Raw genomic sequence first — 27116 nt, 5'->3', positions numbered from 1 at the left:
CATGAACAGGCTGTCGGTAAAGAGAATTAGTGCGGGAAAACACCGCTGGCGAATTTTTAGACTTCTGGGTGGGCATTCATAAAGATATATCCATGTGCGGAAGCAGTGTGGAGATTCCCCGTCCGAACTAGGCTGGCGGTAGGCTTGCGGAGACACAGAAGCTGCCGAGTTGATACATTTCTCCATGTTCCGCTCTGCTGCAGCTGCCTGGGAGGTCTGTGTGTCTCCATTCACTTACATTGGTATCGCCGCATCAGAGGGAGCGGTACTTCCCGACCTCACACCGCTTGCGGTGATCTTCATGAATGAACATTTTGCTACATTTGTACCGATAATCACCGCACAAGGCGGTGATTTATCACTCTGCTCGGTAGTGTAATTTTTCTATGCGGAAAGAGGCTTTATGAATGCTGACTTTGCCGAGTGGTCGGTAAAGTCAGCTGTTTTAAGCATTTCCGCATGCGGAAATGCTTTATGAATGATAGCCTTTGCACAGTAGGCTTTTCTCACAAATGGGAAAAGCTTACCCCAGTACTGCAGCAGCACATGGGGAGGCGGGGCCAGTTAGGAGTGCTGTGAATATTGATGAGGATGAGAGGTGGAATGCACAAGCTAACAGCCCTCTCATAGTTTGACAGCAGCAGAGAGTGTAAGGAAGACAGTCTGCTGTACCAGTGTACCATGCTGTTACCCCTAGAGGATGCTGCCTGAATTACATGCTTCAGGTTTGCAGCATTGTCAGGCCTTTCAGATAGGATGGGAGTGAAGAGGAGAGCAAGAAAGAGAGCAGATGACAGCTGGGCGCCCAATAAAATTAGCAGGCGGATCACCCGGCTGATAGGGCTTGGGGAAAACAGAGCATGCCTTAAGGTGCTCATTCACGGTACAAACTCCTGAACAATAGCCTGCACAGTCGATCCAATCGGGTATCGTTATTAGTGCAAATCGATGATGAATGATCATTCTATAGATCGTTCCATCAAGCTGAATTTGGGAGCAGTCCCTTTAGTCTGACTGGATAGTGGATGGATAGTGGGTAAGGGATCTGCCTCTGACACAGGCGACCAGGGTCCGAGTCTCGACTCTTCATATCCAGTAAGCCAGGACCTATTCAGTAGGAGACCTTGGGCAAGACTCCCTAACACTGGTACTGCCTATAGAGCGCGTCCTACCGGCTGCAACTCTGGCGCTTTGAGTCCACCAGGAAAAAAGTGCAATATAAATGTCTTGTCTAGTCTGATTGGCTTGCTTATCATTTTCCCCTCCATTAGTGGGCCCGAAAAATGATTTCCGAATGATCGCAACAATCAGATCGGACAGTCAGTTGTTTGGGAAATTGGATCGTTAATGGACACCTTAAAAAAAGCACTTGCTCTACTTACATATGTATTGCACTGTCCACGTTTTGATTTTAGTAATTTTTCTACAGTAAAAAATAAAAGAAAATCCTTCTTAGCATTTCCCATGGCTGTTTTTAAGCCTATCCTGATGTCATTTCCTCCCTTACTCTACTTTGCCTGATTGTGCATGCACAGCCCGTCCTTCACTATAGAAAGTGCATTGTCTCAGCATGAGTTATTCAGCCAATCAGGTTGCATTAGTTAAGTCTGAGGGGAAGTAGAGAAGCAAAAAAAGGAGAACCCAGCATGCCCTGCAACTTCCTTTTTGTGTACCACATTTTGTGTGTACCAAATAAGAGTCAAGTAAACTGGGGAATGATCATTATCAACAAGAAAAGTAGTGATTTTAACTTATGGATAAAGAATTGATTTTTGATTTTATGCCTGACAGTTACACTTTAACACTAACCTACACCATGCCGAGACATAAAATAAAACATGCACCACCATCGCTACCCAGAGTGAAGCGGTGTGTGAAGTTTCCACCACTATCTGGACATCATCTACACTGTAGCCAATCTCTGACGTTACTACTGGTAACTACTCCGATTCCTAGAATTCCACCACCACTACCGGGAGTGTGTAGACATACTCCATTGCCGCAATTACTGCCCTACCTGCCGCCAATTAACTTCCATGCAAAGCACTGTTATTTAGTTCCAGCACGCAACGCTGCTATCCCGCTTATCAACTCACATTACCAGCTATAGCCAGAAAAATGTAAATTTAACACAGGTGCCTGTGGCAGCACTTTCTTTAGTTTCACCCAAATTACCTGTTCCATCCTGGATAAGCTCAGTAACCTCAGACTTTGTGTTTTCAATCTGTGTTGCTGTGACAATGTATTCAGACTATTATTTCTTTTACCTGACTATTCAATGTTGTTATTTTTCTTTCTAGAGAGATTATGTGAGCTGCTGATGTCACAGTGGAATCAAGGTTCTGAAATCCTTCCAATCTTTCAACAGAGGACCAACCCAAAGTAAGTAAAATAGAAGGTGGGCCCTCTGCCCATCTAACTCACTTTACCCATAATGCTTGGCTTTTTATACCTCATAGTTAAGCAGACCGCTCTTCCATTTGTGACTACCTGATCTGGCTGTCCTCAGTCCTGCTCCTGTTTGGTATGGTTGTGTGGGGAGCGGTGTTTCCCTTCCTATGTATCAATATCGGATATCTTAGTAGAAATAATTAATCCTCGGTGGTCAGTGTCTCCCCCTGCTGGTGCTGATAATGGCAGGTAAAAGTGAGTCTTCTGACAGGTGGCTGTACACTGTGGAACTGCTTGGAGCTGTGTATTGCATTGCACAGCTCACAGCCTTGATGGAAACACTGGTTTTTGAACTGTAGCCACACCTATATATAGCTCTAAAGCTGAGTACACACGTACGATAACGATCGTTCAAAAACGAACGATAACGACAATTGGACCGATAATCGTGCGCTCCAAATTTTCCAACGATAGTTTTTTGGGATGATAACGACCGTTATCGTTCAATCCTACCGATCCAACCCGGCGGATTTTTTCGAAAGATAATCGTTCAATCGTTGCAGTGTGTACAAAGATCGTCCGATAACGCATGTTCTTATTGCCTGTCATAACGTCACTTCCGTTTGCGCACGCATTTTTTAATCGTTCGTCGTTCAGTACTTTATACTTATATCGTTCACGTGTGTACACAATCGTTCATTACGAACGATCTTTTCCGTCTAATTTGAATATCGTGTAAACGTCACGAATCGTTCGTAACGAACGATCTTTATCGGACGTGTATACGAACCTTAAGTGGGTTCATAGTGTGCAGCCGTTCATTCTGCATTTATCAACGCTGCTGTGGGCAGACTTTGCAAAATGCACTGACCACTTATTGAAAGCCCCCAGTAGTCGTCAGTTCCCTTGATGCCTTTCTGCTGCTGTCCGCTGTGTTCCATGTTGGGCACCTCCTCCATCACATTCTACGCAAGCATACTTACAGTCTTGACAAACTGCGTATGCACAGAATACTCCCTGCCACAAAAGCTCAATGGGGGGTGCACAGCCAGTATCATGCATACGCAATATTTCGCAACTGAGCCGAGTCACAGACTTTAAAGAGACTCTGAAGCGAGTCTAAATCCACGTTTTTAACTTCTATTTATGTTAAAGGGGATCTTTCGCGGAAAAAGTAGGCAATTAAAAAATGTGACAGATGACAGGTTTTGGGCCAGTCCATCTTTTTAAAGCTGGCCACTAACGGTCCAATTTCTAGCGAAAAGTCGTTAGAGCGATCAGAAATTCTGATCGGATTGGTTGTAAATATTCTCCATTGGTGGACACAATCGATTATGAACGAGTGAAAAAAATGTCGCCCGAATGAATTTTCGTCGAACGAAAATTTGGATTTTCTTGGTGGTCGTCATAGATAGGAAGCAAAGATTGGTAAGTTGATTATGTAGTGAACGATTTTTCGTCCGAAAAGAATTTCTGATCGCTCAAACGATTTTTCGCTAGAAATTGGACAGTTAGTGGCCACCTTAAAGGGGAACTGAAGAGAGAGGTATATGGAGGCTGTCATGTTTATTTCCTTTTAATCAATACCAGTTGCCTGGCAGCCCTGCTGGTCTATTTCTCTGCAGTAGTATCTGATTAAAACCAGAAACAAGCATGCAGCTAGTCTTGTCAGATCAGACTTATAAGTCTGAACCACCTGATCTGCTGCATGCTTGTTCAGGGGCTATGGCTAATAGTATTAGAGGCAGAGGATCAGCAGGGCTGCCAGGCAACTGGTATTGTCTAAAAGGAAATAAACATGACAGCCTCCATATACCTCTCTCTTCAGTTCCCCTTTAAGAGGGATTCTCAGGGCTTTCTTTGTTTTCAACAGCATTTCCTGAACAGCAGTTTAACTGCCAAAATAGCAAGATACCAGCCGGCCTCCCTAATCACTTGCACACTATTATGTCAGTTAGATTTTGCAACTGTTGTTCAGGAAATGCTGTTGAAAACAAAGAAAGCCTTGAGAATCCCCCTTAAAAAGATGGACTGGCCCAAAACCTGTCAACTGTCACATTTTTCAACTGCCTACTTTTTTCATGAAAGAACCCCTTTAAGCACTATAGCTAGTGCTAAAATGATGCATCCCCGCGGCAAAACAAGGGGTTTATACCCCCCAAATCCCCTCTGCTAAGTCCAGGAGCGCTTCCTACTTGAGGCAGAGCTTAGGGCTGTAGCTCTGCCTCTTCGCACGTCAATTCCCGCTCCCCACCCCTCTCAATCTTCACTGAGAGGGGCGGGGAGCGGCGGAGATCCGCGGGCAAATTGACGCGCATGGAGGCAGAGCTTTGCCTCCATGGGCAGCAAAATCCACAACCAAGAAAGTCGTGGATTTTGCAGGGGGGATTTTGGGAGGTATAAACCCCTGGTTTTGCCGCGGGATGCAGCGTTTTAGCAATAGCTATAGTGCTTAACATAAATAGAAGTTAAAAACGTGGATTTAGACTTGCTTCAGAATCTCTTTAAAGAGAAACTGTAACCAAGATTTAAATTTAATCCCAATCAGTAACTGATACCCCCTTTCCCATGAGAAATCTTTTCCTTTTCACAAACGGATCATCAGGGAACTCTGTGTGGCTGCTATTGTGGTGAAACCCCCTCCCACAGTGTGATGTCAGGACCATGGTCCTGAGAGCTTCCTGTCTGTGAACCTCATTGCATTGTGGGAAATAGCTGTTTATAGCTGTTTCCAACCGCCCAAAAAAAGCAAGTATATATGTATATATATATATATATATATATATATATATATATATATATATATAATATATATATATATATATATATATATATATATATATATATATATATATATATATATATATATATATATATATATATATATATATATATATACACACACACATGGGCGATCAGTGTAAAAAAAAAAAAAAAAAAGCATCACTTTAATTTTTTCCCACCCCCGATGACGTCACGCCGCACGGCCGCAAACCGACACTCGGCTGTCCTGATTGGCCGCCGGGGATCTCTGGAAGAAGAGCGAAGCAGAAGGGGAAGGGGGTGATGCCTGGGTCCTGCTGGCAGTGCCGGGACCCAGGAAAGAGCAGCACGTGGCGTAAGTGAAACCCAGCCCGAGCTCAGCTCGGGAATACCGCCAGGGGGGTTAAGGGGCTTACAGCAGCAATACTGAGGGGACTGGGAGGAAGGTGAGGGAGCTCACAGACAACAGGAGACTGGAGGAAAACCCAGATAAATAAAAATCTTTTTCTCCAGTTCATCTCAGGCACACTTTAAACAAGGCAGGGATGTGGAGTTGTGATTAGACATGTGTAGCCCTGAAGGTGTGAAGAGGTACACACCCGTACAGTTTTAGCCAAATTTGTGTCGATCACCAGGATGAAACTTGATCATGCAGGTGAGACTGCAGGACCTCAGTGCTGTACAGATATGTTGCTAGGCAAAAGCCAAGCGATTGGTTCTGTCTCTATGGAGATGGAAGAAGGAACGATATCACAGCACACATTGGGCTCAATTCACAATCACACATGCGGTAAGAGATTTTTTACCTCTATATTACCGGCATTGATCATTTCCAAATTTTTTTCAACATTCACTAAAAATTTTCTGCATGTTTTCCGCAGGAAACAATGCGTAAACCATTGGGGAAACGCGTAATTATGTAGCAACGCGCAGAAACCATGCGTAAAAAAAGTGGCATAAAAAAAAATTGTCAAAAAGTCCAGCAAACACAGAGCTCAAGCCTGAAGACTCCATTTATGTCAATGGGAAGCGAAATATATCACCAAGTACTTGTAGGTGATATAAAATCGGTAGTTAAGTCAGAAATAATGTGCCCCTTTTTCTTGTGTGAATTTTTATTTTTTATTTATTTTTTTTGCGAGAATTACCAACTTTTGCAGACTTTTTACACATGAAAACAATGCGTACATGTGGTATGCAGTAAATAACTATGCGTAACATTTTGTGACTGTCAAGATGGTTTCAGTCGGGAATTTACCACAAATGCATTTCTGCATGTGGAAAATGATTGTGAATAGAGCCCAATGGAGCAGATTCTATGGATCTGGACAAGGAGAAGAAATATAACCTCCGGCCGACAATCAGGATGGTTAATGAGATGCAAATAATTCCGAGTTATTGCAGGATTATGCAAATTTATGCACCTTGAAAATATATGCCACTTTGGCCAGCGAAATTTGATTGGTCCATTTTCAAGCTGCATAGATCGGTGTGCCTACAGTAATCTAGGCTCACATACATTTATGTTATGCCCAATATTAGGCCATCAGTCTCTTCACTGCAGCAAACAGAGCATGGCACAGCTGACCATTGGTTGGAGTGCAGAGGCACTGCGGATATTCTGGTATCCTAGCAACATGCATGTTGACCTTTCAGAGGCTAAAGTTTGTACCAGGCCAAGTGCTTCTATTGTTTTATCATCCATTTATTCTCTAGAAATTCCGTTTTTTAGAGTATGTGTCAGTCTCCATATACCTCTCACTTCAGTTGTTCTTTAACCATCTTAGCGGTATGGACGAGCTCAGCTCGTCCATCACCGCCGATGGCTGCCGCTCAGGCCCTGCTGGGCCGATTTTGCTCAAATAAAGAGCAGCACACGCAGCCGGCACTTTGCCAGCCGCGTGTGCTGCCCGATCGCCGCCGCTCTGCGGCGATCCACCGCGAGCAGCGGCTAAAGAGGGTCCCCCCAGCCGCCTGAGCCCTGCGCAGCCGGAACAAATAGTTCCGGCCAGCGCTAAGGGCTGGATCGGAGGCGGCTGACGTCAGGTCGTCGGCTGACGTCCATGACGTCACTCCGCTCGTCGCCATGGCGACAGGAGAAGCCAAACACGGAAGGCTGCTCATTGCGGCCTTCCGTGTTACTTCTGGCTGCCGGAGGCGATCGGAAGAACGCCTCCGGAGCGCCATCTAGTGGGCTTTCATGCAGCCAACTTTCAGTTGGCTGCATGAAATAGTTTTTTTTTTATTTAAAAAAAAAACCTCCCGCAGCCGCCCTGGCGATCTTAATAGAACGCCAGGGTGGTTAAGACTTCCCTGGATTCTCTGTATCACCTAAAATTTCATTTTATATAGCTTTATGTGAAAATAAACTGATGAGATTATATCTAGCCTCCCACTTCTAAAAATGACATTTTCCATATCCCACAGCTTTATTTGTTGCTTAAAGAGACACTGAAGCGAAAAAAATATATATGATATAATGAATTGGTTGTGTACTATGAATAATTACTAGAAGATTAGCAGCAAAGAAAATATTCTCATACTTTTATTTTCAGGTATATAGTGTTTTTTCTAACATTGCATCATTCTATAATATGTGCAGATTACACAACACTCAGCATTCAAAATGAGTCTTTCAGAGCAGTCTGTGAAGTAATGAACTCTTCTCTAGCAGAGAAAAAGTAAACAGTTCAATTACAGTTGAGATAATAAAAGTCAGATAACAGGCCTCTCCACGACTAACTTAGTCAGAGAGCTTAATGGCTTGTTTGCATAGAGATAACAACTGGAGTTTCTCAACTCTTCCTGTACTGGAAACAATTACACTGATGTATCTGATCTTAATGTTTTATTTCTTAGCTGAACTACACATACAAATCATAATATCATCATTTTTTTTTCGCTTCAGTGTCTCTTTAAAAACTTTAAAGTAGATTTATTGTTTAGGGGTGGTTCACATGGGCGTCTGCCCGGCTTTCGGAGGTGTTGCGTTCGGCGGCGTTGCGGCAGCGTTGCGTTCGAGCTTTCCGTGGCATTCAGTTGCAGTCAGCGTTTTTCTTCCCCACAGGGGGACATTGGCCGCAGCAGTTAACCGTCCCAGGACGCTACATGTAGCATCCAGGGTCGCCTCGGACGCCAGGGAAAATTGGGATCTGAATGCCGCGTTCGCGTAAACGCCAGTAAAAGCCTGGTACAAACGCTCCCATTCGCTTGGATGGGAGCGTTTAACACCGAGTCCCGAACGTCGGCGGTAAATGCCCGTGTGAACCAGCCCTTAAGGTGCCCATACACTCGTCAGATTGGCAGCAGATAGATAAGAAATGCATCTGATGATCTATCTGATGCGTTTTTAGAACATTTTTTACCAGGATAGAATTCCAATAGATTTCAGTTTGAAATCTATTGAAATTCGATCCGATGGCATTTTTTTGCCATCAGATTTACATTAAGGCCAATGCAAACTGATAAGCAATCTCATCAGATCGACCTAAATTTTCCACCCTGCCAGTTCGATGGAAATCCATCGAAATCAGCCATCGATCGGTCGATTGGCCAACCGATTTGCAATCGATCAATTGATCGATCGATCGGGATCGATCGGTCGGCCAGAAAATCGGCTGAGTGTATGGGCCCCTTTATTGTCTCTGCTTAATGACACAGTCTTTCCATGTCCTAGAGCTAAAACATATGAACTATTGGCCTTTTTTTCTCTATCCCCTGCAGGCACCTGCTTTTCTTTGCCAGTAAAGAGTTTAATGGTTGTAATTTCTTATCATTTAGAGTTGCATTATAACCCCGAGTCCTAGCTTAGCTGTCACTTGCATACCTGAAAGTAAACATTCCTGAAAGGACTGCCAGGCAACCAGTATTTTTTAAAAGGAAATGATTATGGCAGCATCCATACCCCTCTCAGTTCAGGTGTCATTTAACCTCCCTAGCGGTATGATTATTTTCAGATTAGGGTCCAAAAGGGTGCAATTTTGTCACATGGTTTAAGACCCTAAAACCAGGAAAAAAAATCACACCACAGTAAGATCTGCGGCAGCCCCTGCACAGCCTTACCTCCCTGGGATCCAGAGTTGTAATTCTCCCTCCTTCCTCTGGGTGGCGCTGTACCCTTATAGTGAGATCACTGTAGTCATGACAACAAACAGCTATCTCACCTGAGGGATCCAGAGCCTTCGAGGACAGGAAGAAGAATGACTTTCAGCATCTGGATCCTGGGGGAGGAGAGTTGAAACGCCGCCATGCTGCCGCACTCTCCCTATACCTTGTCAGGCTCGGGATCACCGCTCCTGGCTGCTTTTTTACACTCCAAACCTGACTCGGGGTTACAGCCAGGGAGGTTAAGATTCACTTTCTAAATGGTCTGTTTATTTATGAAGGTAATTCAGTGCGCTTCAGAAAAAAAAAAAAAACATTTGTGTCTCTCTCTCTCTCTCTCTCTCTATCTGTATGTATTCCTGAACATCTCTAAATCGCCTGGATGCGTGTATGTGCTATCGATCTATTATTGGATATCATATGTCGTCACAGTCTGTCGTCATTTTGACACAGATTCCATGAACATACTCGCTTCATGTATCTTTTGGTAAATAAATGTTACATTTACATTGCTGTTTTGATGTTGCAGTTGGCTTTACAGACCCTCTTCTCCCCCCCAGCTCCACCCCCATGAACCTCCCCCTCCCCCATCGTACTAATATTCTTAGTCCGGCAGAGAAATGGCTGCGACAGATAGTAGCGGCTCCCATTTATTTGATAGATGGAAAGTGATCTGTGTAATCTCTCGGTATTGTGGAGGCCACTGACTGACCCTCGGGCTGGATTCTCGTGAAGAGTTTAAGCACGTCTCCGCTTATTACACCATCCATTCAGGGGCAGAGAGGCGGAATATGAGATCTCTTCCTGGAAGGAACAGAGCTGCTGGTACTTGCAGGCTCGGAATAGTGGTAAAGCTCACAGGTCGGGTTGGCTGGCTGCCCCGTGTTTCCTTACCTCGGGACAATGTGGTTGACCTAAAAAGCTACTGTTTTTTAAAGTGAACCCACTGTGAAAATAAAATGATGGGATAAACAATTGTGTTTATCCTCCTACTCCTAAAATGCCTTTTTTTATATGCCATGGTTTTATTTTACATTTAAACATTTACAAAGTAGACTGAATGTTTTATTTTCTCTGCTCAGTGGTAAAAATACATGAACTGTTGACCTTTGTCTATCTTTCCCCTGCCCTCAGAAGTTGTATTCTGCCAGGAAAACTTGTATGGCTGTAATTTGCTTGTCAGCGATGTTTACTATATTCCCGACAAGGTTCCGACAAGACAGAAGCTGTCACTTCCGTGCCTAGACATTAACTCTTTCTGGTAGCAAAATAAAAAAGTAAATCAGCATGGTTATTAATGTTTTGCACTGAACACACACACGTTTATCTCATCATGTCACATGTTACCTTGGGTACACTTTAAGGGCAGTTTTCAGACTCTTGAAGCAGACAAATGCAAGAGAATGTTATGGCACTTAGCTGCTGGAAACGTCACTTGGGTAACAGCCCATCTGAGGCAAAAGGAGCTCCCATCCAGGACTTCTCTAGAGCTGCCACTACTCTCTGGTACTCACTGCCAATTCCCATTAGGCTCACCCCCTCCTTAAATTCAAGCAAGCCCTCAAAACACACCTGTTTTTGCTGGCCTATCCTCCCTCATCAATGCCCTAAACCCACTGCTGAACAACTACACATTGCCTGCTACCTATTGGTCCCTACTCTTTCTCACCTCCCAAATTGTAAGCCTTTGGGCACAGACCGCCCCCCCCCCCCCCCGCCTTGTGTTACTTACTCAATCATGCACCTGTCACACTGAATAACTAAACCACCTGGGCTATTTCATCACCACTCCATTGCCTTTATGTACATAGCCTCACACCTAAACGTTCTCCAGGCATGTGCGATCGTGTATTCTTGTGCTCTGTTTTGTTGTCTGTAAGCTTATTTATTGTCCATCGCTGCGTAATAAGATGGCGATTTTATAAATAAAAAAAACAACCTTATTGGCAAAACTCCTTAAAGGGGAACTTCATCCTAAACAAACATACTGTCATTAAGTTACATTAGTTATGTTAATTAAAATAGATAGGTAATATAATCTCTTACCCACCTTGTTTTAAAATAACAAGGCAAATGTTTGTGATTTGATGAGGGCAGCCATCTTTTTCATGAAGGCAGCCATCTTTTTGGTTGAAAGGAGGTGACAGGGAGCATGAGACACCGTTCCAATTGTCTTGTGTCCTGATCACCCCTCCCAGCTGCGCATGCTAGGCTTCAAATCTCAAATTCAAAATTTAAAAAGAAATTTTGCACCAAAACAGCAGAATGAGAACAATATCAGAAATCCCATCATGCATTGCACAGCATCAGGGGAAAAATTCCCGGGCAGTTTTTTTCTGTGCAGCTAAAATGAGGCTTGGGTAAGAAAAACAAAGTTCTGATGCTGTGAAACTGTGAAGGAAACACCAAGCCTTTTCAGTGCTGCTGAGTAGATTTTTAGTCTGGAGGTTCACTTTAACAGTCCGACATTCACACTGATGGTTCAATGGTAGGCCAGAAGGTCTCCTGGAAGGCCTGAGGATCATTTCTACATAAACAAGCACAAAAGGCAAGGCACCTTGTGTGGGAAGCCGATTATTGTAATTAGGGGCGTAACTAGAGGGGAGCAGCCTCTGCAGGGGGGCCCAGAGCTGAGGGGGGCCCCAACTACTAACATTCCCTACCTTCGATGCTTCAGATCAGGTGTTTTTGTGGCTACACTTGTTATGGGTGTGAAGAACTGAAGATCATGATGGCCACACTTGTTTTATGACCCTTGTGAAATGGGCCACAAGGCTGCAAAGGGGAGGCAAGGGAAGAGGTGTGACCATTGGAGAGGCCCCATCATAGTTTTGCTGGGGGCCTCATGAAAAGAATAGAATAGTGGGTGAGGGGCTCTCTCTGGTGGCGTGGCAAAAAGTAGTGGCTCTAAAATGGTTCTTGGTTGCCCTGTGACTCCTGTGTGTGTGGACATTAATCTGTTGGAATAGTCCTGAGTAAGAGAGCAGAACCCAGAACACGTGAAGAGGAACTTTAATGCAAAATTGAGCTCCATCCCAATCAGTAGCCGATAACCCCTTTCCGATGAGAAATCTTCACCTTTTCTCGAATAGATCTTCAGAGACCTCTGTGTGGCTGACATTGAGGTGAAACCCCTCCCACAGCGTGATGTCATTGCCATGGCCATGACAGTTTCCTGTCTTCACCACTTGCATTCTTGTTGTAGCTCCCAAAACATCTGAAGTCAATATGGCGGACAGTCAACTGGATATTTTTTTTTACAAAAAGGAAAATACAAAATGGCCTCCTCCATGATCCTGTCACTTCAGGAACCCTTTAACTGAATACAACGGCACAGGAAGAGCTAGCTGATAGAAACGTGTGAAACCGGAGCGTCCTGTAAGTGAAACGTGTATTTATATCTTATCTGTAGAGGTATCTGATGAATATATTGCTGTGGGCTGGTGACATGCCACCTGTAACCAAATTCCCTTAATACGGCAGATTGCGATACGGTGATATGTGACAACAGAGTGCGGAGAGTGAGCGGTGCTGACAAGTGTAGGAGGACGCTGTCACTTACACCGAGTTGCTTAGTAACCTGCTACTTGGGCAATCTTCTCCTTAATGTGAAACTGACAGGCTCTGTGCATGCCTCTATTTTTACCTCTTTCTCTTTTGGGTAATGCTTGGTGTCATTTACATATACCATATGTCTACAGATCAAGTTTTAAAGATGAAGCCCTGTGTGATGTAAGAAGCCTTGCCATGGTCCAGATGGATAGAAACACTGATAGAGGAAGTAGCTGAAGTTCTGAGTTACTGCTGTGCTGTCAGTAAAGAGGAACTCTAACCCAGGGTTGAATTTCATCCCAGTTAGTAGCCAGTACCCCTTTTTCTCGAGAAATCTTCACCTTTTCTCCTATAAATCATCAGGGGGGCTGTGTGGCTGATATTGTGAAGAAATCATTCCCACAGTGTGATGTCAGGACCATGGCTCTGACAGTTTCCCTTCTGTGAATAACGTTGCATTGTGGGAAATAACAGCTTTTTCCAACTGCCAAGCAGCAAGCAGTAGCTCTCTGTCTCTGTGCTTATCACTTTGTTAGTGGGTGCGTTTACAGAAGCTCGGTACAAAATCACATACTTACCTAAGAAGTGGGAAGTCTCTGGATCCTAGAGAGGCTTCCCACAGCGTCCTCCATTCCCCTGTTGCCGCCTGTAGATCCTCCAAAGATTACCGACAAGGGCTTCCCAGTAATCTGATTGGTACTTGAAGAGAAGTGCAGCCCAATCAGATTACCGGCAGGGGGCTGGTGTCCCTGCAGGGGGGGTCATCTTCTGGCTTGTGTATGTGCAGTGCTGCCAGCGAGGGTAACTTTATGGAGTGAGAGGTTTGTGGGTGTGCAGGTGCAGTGTTCTCCCCATCATTTTTTTCCAGCCGGGTGGCATGAAAATGTAGCAGGGTGGCATGAAAATGTAGCAGGGTGGCATGAAAAAGTAGCCGGGTGGCATGAAAAAGTAGCCGGGTGGGGCAAGATGAGAGAATGCAGGGATGGTGCTTCTGTGCACAACTCTGCTTACAGCATTGGAGGAAGTCAGCTGATAACAGCCGGGGTGCTCAACAAAACTAGCCGGGGTGGAGCAACCGGATAAAACAGCCTGGGGAGAACACTGAAGCGGGTGGGCAGGGGGAGCCCCAGCTTCCTCGGTGCCGTAGGCATGGGCCTATGTGGCCTGCCCATAATTTTGGCCATGCTCATTAGAATTCAGAGGCTTTCCCCTCCTTAGGTAAGTATGTGTTTCTGAACCCGAGCTTCGTCTGGGGTTCTCTTTAAGAAAATAAGCAAGGAAGTGAAACATGATGAAAGAAGCATCTCTGGTAAGTCAGACAAGAGTCTGCACGCCTGAGGCGGGATATGAAGGAGCGCAGAGACACTGGAAGAATTTGACATGCAGACACTTAGTCATTGACAAGATTGCGCCGTCTCCTCCTCACTCCCAGCCTCGGTGCAGCTGCATCTGCGAGGGGCTGGGAAAAAGGAAAAAGAGCGATGTGACAACAGCTGTGATCATGTCATGAGAACAAGCCCATGCTGAAAATGTATTATTATCGCCAACACTGGGCCTTAATTAAATACAGCTGCAACTGTTTTAAACATCTCGATTGCTCTTTATTTCCTGCGACTCGATGCTCATTCTCTTCCTCCGTGACATTTGGCAGGAGAGGAAGAAATAGAAAATGTTTGCAATTAGAGAAATGGAAGACGTGTGTGTATATATATATATATATATATATATATATATATATATATATATATATATATATATATATATACACACACACCGTCCCCAAGCATAAACAATCACTAGTTTAGCTTTTCAGTAAACTCATGCTGATTTAGGTAAGCACCCTTTGTGCCATGTGTAGGGAGGCGCCTTATCTGCAACTACTAGTACTGCTTGGCACTGCTATTTGGCCTGAGGAGGTGGGCAAGTAACCACGAAACGCGTTGCCAGTGCAATAAAAACTCTGCTATTAAGTGAGTTTGTCTTCCTTGAGGTAAGCCACCTCACCTTTTTTCATTTTATTTGTTTTGAAAGTATTTTATTTCTCCTGGGCACCTCTTTCCCCTATATCTTGCACGTATAGGGATGGTCGGTAATGCCAATTTTTTATTCTGTGGAAAAATTCTAATTTCCGCCAATGCTGATTCTGTGGATTTCCAATTTCCAAGAAGTCTATTTTTTTTGGAGGGGGGGGGGGGGTCATTTTTTGTATTCTCTGACTGGACAAATACTTCCGACTTGACTCTGCATTCTCTGATGGGTACAATGCTTCCGCTTTCTCTGATTGGAATAAAATGACTTGATTTCCGGCAATGTGGTATTTCTGCAGAAATCTAATTTTCCTTCTTCGGTTGGAAATGCCCTGTTCTCAGGACTGGATTGACAAATCGGAAGCCTCAGGTACAGAATTTTTGCCAAACTCCAACCGTAAAACCACAACACAAGCTTGTTTGCTTCCCATTTCCTTCAAGTTCACTATTTTGAGCTTTACTCTAATCACAGGAATCAAATCTCAGCTGCCACTTCCTCCCCATCCATAATTGAGTATTATAGCTGAGCAGTGAGGGGGCCACAGGGGGGTACTGGAGGGTGCGGATGGTGCACATGTCACAGCACCACACGTAAGTCAGGTTTAAGAGTATGTTAAAAATATTCGATTCGAGGGTACTTTAGAAAAAAAAAAAGCGGTCTGATGACAAGCAACCGCTCATCTGCGGCTGAACCTCATGGCATGCGTTCATCCGCCCGTGTAAAAGAGGCCTTAATCAGGCCCACAGGGTATTCCAGAGTCTGGCTAAAGTTCAGATTTAAGAAGGAAGTGATGTCATTGTTGTGGAGGAATATAACCAGTGACTGTGCATGGAAGAAGAGCAGGAAAGCGAGAGAACACTCCATTATAATTCACTCAAGATGTTGTGAAATAAAACATTTAGTTAATTCCAGCAGTCAGTCTGTACATCCCAGCTATGAAAATATGCATTTTGACTTTTTGTTGGATAATCTGTTTCTCCTTTATTAATCCTAAATTGCTTTCATTTAGAAGTTGAACAAATAGGTCTGCATTCCCTCAGGTTGGCCATACACGATCCATTTTCTTGGCGCTAATCTAGTTAATGGAACCCATCAGAAAACCTCTAGGGAAATTACGCTAACGTGATTGGGTAGACAGATCCTTCTCCAACAGCTAGGTTTCAGCAGGGGTGCAGCTAAGGTTTTGGTGGCCCCAATCAGTCCATAACTTGAGGCCCCCACCCACGAAAGAAGCGGCGCGCAAAGTGGGCTTGGCCAAAATATAATGTGGGTGGAGCCAAATACTAGCAGTTTCTAGGCTAAATTACACCCAGGGCGAGGGCGTAAAATGCGCCCCCAACGTGGAGACTGGTATAGGTGCCCGCAGTATAGCTAGCCAGCTATATCCCCCCCCCCCAGTATAGGTAGCCCATATAGTTGCCCCCAGTATAGGTAAGATAGGTAGGTGCCCCCATATAGATTAGATAGGTTGGTGCCCCGTATAGGTTAGAGAGGTAGGTGCTTCTAATATAGGTAGCCAGTATATTTGCCCCAGTATAGGTTAGATAGGTATATGCCCCAGTATAGATTAGATTGGTATATGCCCCCAGTATAGGTTAGATAGGTATACGTCTCCCAGTATAGGTTAGATAGGTATATGTCCCCCAGTATAGGTTAGATAGGTATATGTCCCCCAGTATAGGTTAGATAGGTATATGTCCCCCAGTATAGGTTAGATAGATATATGTCCTCCAGTATAGGTTAGATAGGTATATGTCCCCCAGTATAGGTTAGATAGGTATATGTTCCCCAGTATAGGTTAGATAGATAGATATCTCCCAGTATAGGTTAGATAGGTATATGTCCACCAGTATAGGTTAGATAGGTAGATTCCCCCCACCTCCCCCCTATAGCCAGGAGGGTGTGCGCAGCGGCGGAGAGAGAGAAGTTTCCACTTACCTGCCTTCATCCTGCATGCAGATTCTATCTTCAGCCTCTCCCGGCGCGTGTCGCATCGGTAAGAGCTCCCCCTGTGATGACATGCGGTACGCCATCACAGGGGGGCGCTGTTACCATAGCGACAGACGCCAGGACAGGAAGTAGATAGAAGCTGTCAGGATCGAGGAAGGTAAGTTGAAACTTCACTCTCCCTGCCACTCCGCCTGGTACCTGCACGCCCACCGCCAGCAGCAGAGCGAGGCCCCCCGCAGTGTGAGGCCCCAAGCGGGGGCTTGGCTTGCTTGTATGCTGGCGGCGCCCCTGGGTTTCAGATAGGTTGTGGTAAACTACACCAAGACAATTTGGCCAATCACAGCGCTCCATGCTGTAGAGTGTACTGTGATTGGAGAACTGTTCCCTATGAGGTTTCCTGCTGGGTCCCCTCAACTGGATTAGCGCCCAATTTTCCCCAGCTGATTTACATGAAATGATTGATGCCCGTCATGTAAATAGTGATGGGTATTATTTATCAGTCTTTGTATTTTCAATTTTGGACAAGTTTAATTATAATTGGATTGGAAATAGTCATTCTTCAGTGCTTTGCTAAGTTCCACAGCAAAAAAACGAATTGATTCCAATTAAGTCAGATGAAATTTTATACTATGCCTGACTGCTTGTTTCTTAGTCTGTTTTCTCAATATTCATTTAAGTAATCATCTGAGTGATAATCAGTATGTATTTCATTTTCTTTGAATTGATTGCATGCATGGCATGGCTATCCTTGAGAAATTAGCCTTAATGTCAATTTTTTTTTACCTTAAAGGGACTCCGAGCAGTAAATAAATACAAAATTGGAACTTACCTGTGGCTTTCTCCACCCTATCGTAGGTCGAGAGGTCCCTCAGCGTCCCTCTGGCTCTTAACCCAGGGCCTGGTCAGAAATGGCTCCCCATGCAGCTCCCGGCGACACTGGGACCAAGTGTCGGGCTCCTTCTTCCTGAAAGATGACATCAGTCATCACCAGTGACAGTACTGCGGATGCGTGATTAAACCGCGCATGCGCAGTACAGTCACGCCAGCCGCCATGATGATGCGAGGCGGCCAGCGTGGTGATGACTGAAATCACCTTTCAGGAAGAAGGAGCCAGACACTCGGGCCCAGTGTCGCCAGGAGCCATTTCTGGCCAGGCCCTGGGAGAAGAGCCAGATGGACGCTGAGGGACCTCCCGACCTACGATGAGGTGGAGAAAGCCCCAGGTAAGTTCCGATTTTGTATTTATTTACTGCTCGGAGTCCCTTTTAAGAGAAACTGTCACGAAAATCTTAAAATTTAAAACATATACAAATAAGAAGTATAGCTATTTGCATATATTCAACAGTGATGCACTGGGTGACATCTCAGAGCTCACTCCAACCTGAATTATTGCAAATACTTTCTGTTTTAAGAAAGCAAACTTTTGTTTTCCAAATAAAAAGTACATTTCTTCCTGAGTAAAATAAACCATAAATTACTTCTCTCCTATGCTGCTGGCATTTACAGTAGGCGGTAGAAATCTGACATTACCGACAGGTTTTGGGCTAGACCATCTCTCCATAGGGGATTCTCAGTATGGCCTTTACTCTTTATAAAGACACTCCCTGAAAAAGATTTATACAAAGATGCTGACCAGCCTACCTGCTCACCGTACATTTTTGTGGCAGTTGGATGTAGCAACTGCCATTCACTAAGTGCATTTTGAAAATAAAGACATCCCTGTGAACCCCCCCATGGGGAGATAGGCAAGTCTAAAACCTGTTGGTTCTGTTAGATTTATACTACCTACTGTAAGTGACAGCAACATAGGAGAAAAGTGATTTATGGCTCATTTTACTCTGGGAGAAACATACTTCTTAATTGTATATGTTTACATATATTTAAAATTTTAAGATTTTCGCGACAGAGGTCCTTTAACTGTAAAGGTGGCCATACATCTAGCAATGATGGACAGATTTGACCAAGAGACACATTGCTCTCTGATTGAATCAAAACAGAGAGAGATCTCTTGGCTTCCCATACACTGCATGCCGATCCATTTCAGCATAACATTTTTGGGAATCGTCCTTGTGACGCTGCCTCACCGAACCATGCTCCCCCCACAGGCTGTCCCCCGAGTGTCCAGTGTACTTCAGCATTGGAGTCCCACGTGGCTGACGGCATTATAGCACGTGCACGTCACACACACTCCACATGCTATATGCCGGTAATCATGTGGGAACCGAATGCAAAAATGCAGCGGATCTCACCAGATGGCATGATGGGTAAAGCATTTTACCGCACGGACAGCGGAGGAAACCTAAAACATTTGGGAAGGACAGCGACTGGGAGTTCCCTCATGATCGTCACCTGATCAGCCACATTGGCGTGAGATTTCCCATCATGTCCGATCGATACGTTCATCGTTCGCAATTATCACATCCCGTTACTGCCATGCACCCGATCAAGCATGTGGGCCAGTGCCGATTTTCCTCCGATTTGATTACAAAAATCAGATGGTCGATTGGCCCCCAAGTCGGGTGATGTTTGACCACCTAAGCCTTTTAATATACGCCAAGTAGGTATCTATTCTGCTATCAAACCTCATTGGCCTTTTTGTGAGTTAACACAGAATGTTCTGTGTCTATTCTGGCAGTAGAACTATTAAGATTTAGAGGGACAAGACCACACAACTGAATGGGGACAGGGTCTTGTTTTCCTGATGCCCATACAGCAGTTGTTTTCATGCCGATTTGGGGTTCTGAGTACATATGTCCGATTTCTATACATTTTATACCATTGGGCTCTGGGTTTGTCTTTTTATTTTCGAAGGTCCTCGGCCAAGGACTTGTCTCTTCTCGAATTACGTGTAGGACAAACTTGTGGTCCTACAAGTCTCTCTCTGTTCTCCAGTTTATGTAGTGATATGTTCAGTACTGGCAAACATTAATGAACAATGAGGGATTCATACTTCCTAGCGGTAAATACATTTTGCAGGTCAAATTGCTCCTTTGCACCTTTAAAAATTAATCACAGAATGTTGAAAATGGCCAGACAGTGAATCAACTACTGTACATGATGATGTCAGCCAAGTTACTGATACATTTGAGGGAGTCATGTAAACACGGAAAATACAAATTTCAAAAAGGAAGATCAATTAGTTTCATACTTTGCAATGCAGCCACGTTAAATGCAGAATTCACCTTACATGAAATGGAGCACCAATAATTTGCTCAAAAACTAAGTTTATGCAACTGGATTCTCATTTCTGCTTCTGCCAACCACCTGCAGGAGTGTAATTATTTACAGGTAATTCTATGCTATATTCTGTTAGAATTACTGTATAATGGCTCTGATTGTGATGATGATAACAGACAGGGGCAGCCATGGCCGGATTTGAGGGAAGGCCGCAAAGGCCACGGCCTAGGGCACCAGAAAGCAAGGGTCGGGTAGTGAGCTGGTACACTAAAACAGTTAAATTGCCAAACATGTAAACCGCAGCAGTCACAAACCCAATCCGTGGCTACCTTGCTTCCACAGGGGCGAGAAGTGGAGCACTGGTCCTGTGCCCCCCCCCCCCCCAATCCTGTGCTGTGCTCCCTCCAAGGGCAGGCTTGGTGACAGTGGGCCTTGGGCAGTAAAATGTCCAAATCCGGCCCTGGGGGGCATCTAGATAGTGTACTACTTAAGGCTATTGTTTTTGATTTAGGGTTTGATCTTTTGACCAGGGTTCATATCCTGCCTCAGGTAGTACGTAAAACTGTTAAGATAGCCACACATCTAGGGATGATGGGTAGATTCAACCAAGGAATAAATCTCCCCCTAATTGAGTTTGATTAGGGAGAGATCTGTTAGCTGCTCATACACCGCAGGCCGGATCCCAATCAATATTATGCTGAAATCGATCTGGGATCGGTATTGTGACGCTGCATCCACCACCTCGCTGGCCCTACGCTATCCCCCCAATGTTCACTGTAATTTTGACACCCTTTGAGTCCACCAAGAGAAAAGCACAATATAAATGTCATTTATCTTCTCTAGACATCTAATAAACTCTTGTGGGCAGATTATGCAAAGGAAACCTTAGAGATCTATCAGCAGCTAATGGGATACTCCGCCATGCAGCTGAAATATGTTATGGTATACTTACCCTTTAAAATATTAAAATTAATATCACAAAATAATATGAATTTAAATAAAAGTATAAAAATACCTTGTTTTTTTGTATTTACAGTTTATATGTTTTTTTTTAAAGTGAACCTCCGGACTAAAAATCGACTCAGCAGCACTGAAAAGTCTTGGTGTTTCTTTAACAGTTTCACAGCATCAGAACTTTGTTTCTCTTATACAAGCCTCATTTTTAGCTGCACAGAAGAAAACTGCCTGGGCTTTTTTCCCCTGATGCTGTGCAAAGCATGATGGGATTTCTGATGTTGTTGTTCTCGTTCTGCTGTTTTGGTGCAATTTTTTTTTTTTTTACATTTTGAATTTGACATTTGAAGCCTAGTGTGTGCAGCTCGGAGGGGAGGACACAGGATAGTTGGAACTGTGTCTCCTGCTCCCTGTCACCTCCTTTCAACCAAAAAGATGGCTGCCCCCATGACAAAGATGGCAGCCCCCATGAATCACAAACATTTGCCTGTTCTTTTAAAACAGGGTGGGTAAGAGATTATATTACCTATCTATTCTAATTAACATAACTAATGTAACTTAATGACACTATGTTTGTTTAGGCTGAAGTTCCCCTTTAACAAACTGAGCCGTAGGGTGGAGGTTATTCTGTCAGCAATACTAATTTGTTGGTCAACTTGGAGGTCAGTTGAAGACCAGATCCATCCTGCAGCTTGCCTCAAATCCAGGAATAAGTGGAGAGAACGTTCCATACACTCTTATTACTTCCTGGAGCTATTGTTAACATTATCTGACATCCACATGTAGAATGCAAATATTGCACATATTTACATAGCAATGCCTCTCTGCCGGAGAATGCCCAAGTGTACTTTTTGACCTTTGTAGGCACTCATTTGCAGAGATTGTGTTTGCCTGCTGTTAGCAACTTAATTAGCCAAATGCCAGATAACTCACACTTAATGTACCTGAGGAGCCCAAACACTACCCATTTCCTGTATCTCAGGCTGTCACTGATATAGGCTGCAGTTTTCTCCAAAAGAAGCCTGTGCCTTCCTCCTTGTAATCCAAATAGCAGGATGATGTAATCCAAGCATTTTAGAGATACTGTTTGTGGGTGATACCTGGGAAATCAGTTTCAGGTAGTATCTGGGGAGTCAATTTTGGGTTGTATCTGAGGGAGTCAGTTTTGGGTAGTATCTGGGGATTCCGTTTTGGGTGGTGTCTGGGGATTTAGTTTTGGGTAGTTTCTAGGGATTCCGTTTTGGGTGGTATCTGGGAAGTTCGTTTCAGGTGGTATCTGGGGATTCAGTGTTGGGTGGTATCTGGGGATTCAGTTTTGGGTGGTATCCCGGGAGTCAGTTTCGAGTGGTATCTGGGGAGTCAGTTTTGTGTGGTATCTGAGGATTCAGTGTTGGGTGGTATATGGGGAGTCAGTTTCGGGTTGTATCTGGGGATTCCATTTTGGATGGTATCTGGGGAATCGGATTCAGTCTAGGCTTGTATCTGGGAAGTCCGTTTTGGGTGGTATCTGGGAATTCAGTTTCGGGTGGTATCTGGGGATTCAGTCTATGGTGGTATCTGGAGAGTCAGTTTTGGGTGGTATCTGGGGATTCCCTTTTAGGTGGTATCTGGGGATTCCCTTTTAGGTGGTATCTGGGTATTCTGTTTTGGGTACTATCTGGGGAGTCAGTGTTGGGTGGTATCTGAAGATATAGTTTTGGATGGTATCTGGTTGTGCACTTTTGGTGGTATCTGGAGATATTGTTTTGGGTGGTATCTGGGGGTATGCTTTTGGTGGTATCTGGATATATTGTTTTGGGTGGTATCAGGGGGTACACATTTGTTGGTATCTATAGTGGTATCTGGAGGTATAGTTGTGGGTAGTATCTGGGGGTACACTTTTGGTGGTATCTGGAGTTATAGTTTTGGGTAGTATCTGGGGGTACACTTTTGGAGGTATCTGTAGATATTGTTATGGATGGTATCTGGGGGTACACTTTTGGTGGTATCTGGAGATATAGTTTTGGGTAGTATCTGGGGGTACACTTTTGGTGGTATCTGGAGATATAGTTGTGGGTAGTATCTGGGGGTACACTTTTGGAGGTATCTGTAGATATTGTTATGGATGGTATCTGGGGGTACACTTTTGGTGGCATCTGGAGGTACAGGTTTAGGGGTATTTGAGGATTCCGTTTTGAGTAGTATGTGATGTATAAAGTGCACTAATTACTCATTTTGATTGAGTGCTGAAGATCGCTGCATCCTGCATAATGCTGTTTGAGCAATCATTATCCAAATTATTGAATAGAAATCTTGCATTTGCTTTCCTTTGTGCAGAAATGTAGGTAGTTAGACGGGCCTCCAGCTCCTCTGCCACTGTGGGAATGACACACAGAACGTTGATCACTTTGCCTACTTACAAGTGCATTTAGCGTTTCCATTGTCAGGGCTGAGATTGGCTGTGCCGTAGCGTCTTCCTCGGTGAGAATCCTGTCATCCTCCATGAATCCTCCGTGAAGGAGCAGACGGAATTGCTACTTGTCAAGTAAACTGTCATCCCGTGTTCACAGCCCACACTTTGTTTATTTCTCACATGATAATTGTTGCACTCTTTATTTTTTTTTCTCTTTTGCGTTTTCTCAAGTCTATATACACCGTGACATAGCTGTAAAAACAAGTAGTGGTATTAGAAGACCATAACTGAAGATCCCAAAACAATGAAAGTTATGCTTCTGTTTCTGATTAGTCACTGCTCTGTGTTTATTACGTAGCCTACATGCAGTCTGCATTGCAAACAATATAATCATAAATGTGTCTGCGGTAATGAATCTTATTTCAGACTGCATGGCTCCTTTCTGGTGCATTGCCAGGTAGAAGGAAGCTTGTTATCTTCCCTCCTTACCCTCCCACATTCCTGCTCCATGCTGATTGGCTGAGGGCGGTTCAGTGTTATACCTCACGCCTCTGCAGAAGCTGCTGAAATACGATCTATGCTGTGCTCAAAGCAAGCTAGATATGACAGTGCAGTTTCTAGGAGTAAAGAAAAGAGTAAAGAAGGAACCGACACCAGGATTGGCTTCAGTCAGAGGAAGTTTTGTCTTTATTTACTTTATATAATTCACTGACATCAAAATGTGGACAGTATGTAGAATAAGTATTTATCTACTTATATATGAGGTTTTTTTTTTAGTCAATCCATTAAAATTAAATAATTGTGTGTGTTGCTCTAACTTGTAGGAAGCGCTTACTACTATCTGCGGACGCTTGTGTCTGTCTGGTTCTCTGCTTCGGCTTCTTTAAATGATACCTGCCCTGAGGCAAAGCTACATACCTCTGTGCAATTGTTAAACAGGAAGAGGCCGCTTCCCCATTTTTAAACAGGAAGTGGCGATGTTCCCTCCTATCACTCTCCTCTAAAGAGTCATGGCCATGGCAATAACATCACAGTGTGGGTGGGGTTTCACCACAATATCAGCCATACAGACCTCCCTGATGATCTATTTGAGAAAAGGTAAAAGCTTTCTCATGAGAAACAGAGTATTGGCTACTGATTGGGATGAAGTTCAAGCTTTGGTTAAAGTTAATGACTGGGCCAGGGAAGAGGAGGGAATGGGAGGGTGTCTAAAAATGTGACTCCAGCCAAAAGTCAAATTTTTCAAGGAGTGATTATTGGGCATGGACAAGAAAAGTCCAGGACAACAGGACAACACACAGAGATATGTAGATCCAGCCTGAAAATACCTCTGTGCTTATCTTTGGTAGATTTTTCTTGGGTCTCTCTGTGCCTAAAGTGCCTCTATCCTGCCAGAGGGTGTTATTTTATATTGTCTGTCTTCTTATTAAATGTATTTAATAAATGCCTTTTCATGATTTTTACCAGATGACCCATGGTGTGCTTTGGTTTGCAGACTGGGTTCTGCCACCAAACTTTCCTGTATTACTGTCCAGACCTCTCTGGGCCATATATGATTATGCATACTAAAGTTTATTGTTTCCTGAACAGTGAGCTGTTGGTTGGGACACACACTTTTTCTGCTTTAATTACTTGATTGACTGGCGGACAAATAAGTTGCACAGGAAGAGCCCATTGGTTAAATACATCCTGGTCATGCACAAATTCCAAACTGCATACCCAATAGCAGGGCATAGATGGTTAGTGAAATTGCCCAAAGCAAATACTCTAGTTTTCCACAGCAAGCAATACGTTACAGTGGAGGAGGAAGGCAAAATGTATCTCAAGAGGGACATTGGGGCCGCAAAGGGTGCTTGGTGAGTAATAAAAGTTATACGATAGGAACACACAGCATTGCTTGATTTTACTTCTCATAACATAATCAAGATCCCCATTTAGGTTATGGACAGCCAAGATTTTGGATCCAGGGTCAAACTGAACCAAAAAAACTCCTCGTCTCGGGGACTGCAAACTACACTGCCTCCTTATAGAGCATATGTGTCAATTCTGTCCCTTCCTCAAAGCCATTAAATTTGGCCCTCGAGTGGTTTCCTTACTTTGCGTTATGTTTGGCCCACTCTAAACCACCAGGGAAGCTATATTGAAGGTGAATCCCTAGAACACCAGGGAAGCCATAAGGGGGAGGTAGGGGGAAAGCAATACACACTAGGGAACTGTCTAGGGGAGGGTGGGGGCCTCTAGAAACCAGCGAAACGTATAGAGGTTGGAGGGCGGCACTAGACACTAGAGAACTGTATAGCGGTTGGAGGGCAGCACTAGACACCAGGGAACTGTATAGGGATTGGAGGGGGGCAATTAGACACTTGGGAACTTTATGATGGAGGGAGGTGGCCACTAGACATTGAGGTTGGCCCGCGACTAGGTTTCAGTACACAATTTTGTCCCTTTTTGTATTTGAATTTGACACCCCTGTTATAGAGGAACTGGACATGCATTGGATGTCCAGTTCAATAACTGACCACTGATGCTGGAAGCGTATGCGTAGAGTTGGCTGTGATAGCTCAGCACCAGGCAGTGGCGTAACTTCTGGGGATGGACGAGTTCCAAATCCGTTGAATTCTGTATTCCGATAAGTGTCTTTCAGACAGAAATCTGAATTTCTGCAGAATGAGGGTGTTTTCTTTTTTTTTTTTTAATATATGTTTATATTTTTGACAATAAATGAAGTTAATTGTAAAAAAAATTTTTTGGGTAGAATCCACTATTTTTTGTGGATGTGCACTATTATGCATAATCTACATTTCTGCTTGGCAACCGCCAGGGCTGGATGTGTACTCTTTACCGCCCTAGGCCACTGTCACCAGCCGCCCCCTTCAGTATAGGAAGGGAGATGACCCCTCCCCCTTCCATCTAGTATAGGTAGCCTGATGACCCCTCTCCCCCGTATAGGTAGCCAAATTACTCCTCCTCCCTTTCCCTCCTGACTGTATAGGTAGCCAGATGACCTCTCCCCCTTCCCTCTAGTATATGTAGCCAGGTGACTCTGCCCCCTTTCCCTCCAGTAAAGGTAGCTAGATGACTCCCTTAATCACTCCTTTCTTTTGCCACCCCAGCATCTTTCAGTATAGGTAGCCAGCTCACCTTCACACCGCAGCAGCCATCAGTGTCACTCATTTCTCTGCTCGTCTCCAGTGCAGGAGCTTCCTCTTCCTTTCCGTCTCCAATGCTGTCCAAGTCCATAGCCGCCGGCCACAATGCAAACATGCACAGAGAACAAGGTGGCTGCTGCACAGACAGCTAGCAGCAGAGTACCACGGTCAGGCGCCCACCTGATCTCCCTGCATTGCAGCATTTGCAAGCTTGCTGCTGCTACCTGCTAGCTATCTGCTGCTTTGGTGCCCTTCCACCTGTGGTGCCCTAGGCGGCCTAGGCCTAAATCCGGGCCCTGGCAACCACAGTACACTTCCACATTTTCTGATTGGTCTAATACCATTCTTGTGATTGGCCTAAAATTTCCGCAGTAATCCGGTTCCTGCTCTGATTGGCCCAATACTTCCATGTCTTGTGATTGACCTAAAGCTATTGGGAATCGCTAATGCGATATCTCCGCGAAATTATTGTTTTCGCATACTGATGTCCGTGGCAAAAAGTTGAGTTATGGCCGAATACTCTGAAATCGAGATTCCACGAAATTCAAAAGCTCATTCCTAATAAATTCTACTATGCAAAATTAGGTGTTTAGTTGAAAATACCTTATGACCTGAACTCTTGCACAGGACGCAAGGAAAACTGAGCAAAATGCGCC

General features: G+C 44.2%; 1 protein-coding gene across 3 annotated transcripts in view; it reads left to right on the top strand.

Moving 5' to 3' along the window:
• The window catches only part of NOX4 (NADPH oxidase 4), a 310753-nt gene that overhangs the window by 237897 nt on the left and 45740 nt on the right, over positions 1–27116 (top strand). For all 3 annotated transcript variants that reach the window (XM_068266792.1, XM_068266790.1, XM_068266791.1), the window contains one exon: positions 2301–2382. In XM_068266792.1, the coding sequence (XP_068122893.1) occupies positions 2301–2382 (82 nt within the window). The remainder of the gene's footprint in view (positions 1–2300; positions 2383–27116) is intronic.

The sequence above is a fragment of the Hyperolius riggenbachi genome, chromosome 2, assembly GCF_040937935.1.
Source record: "Hyperolius riggenbachi isolate aHypRig1 chromosome 2, aHypRig1.pri, whole genome shotgun sequence".
NCBI lineage: Eukaryota > Metazoa > Chordata > Amphibia > Anura > Hyperoliidae > Hyperolius > Hyperolius riggenbachi.
This window is presented reverse-complemented; position numbering and strand designations above follow the sequence as displayed.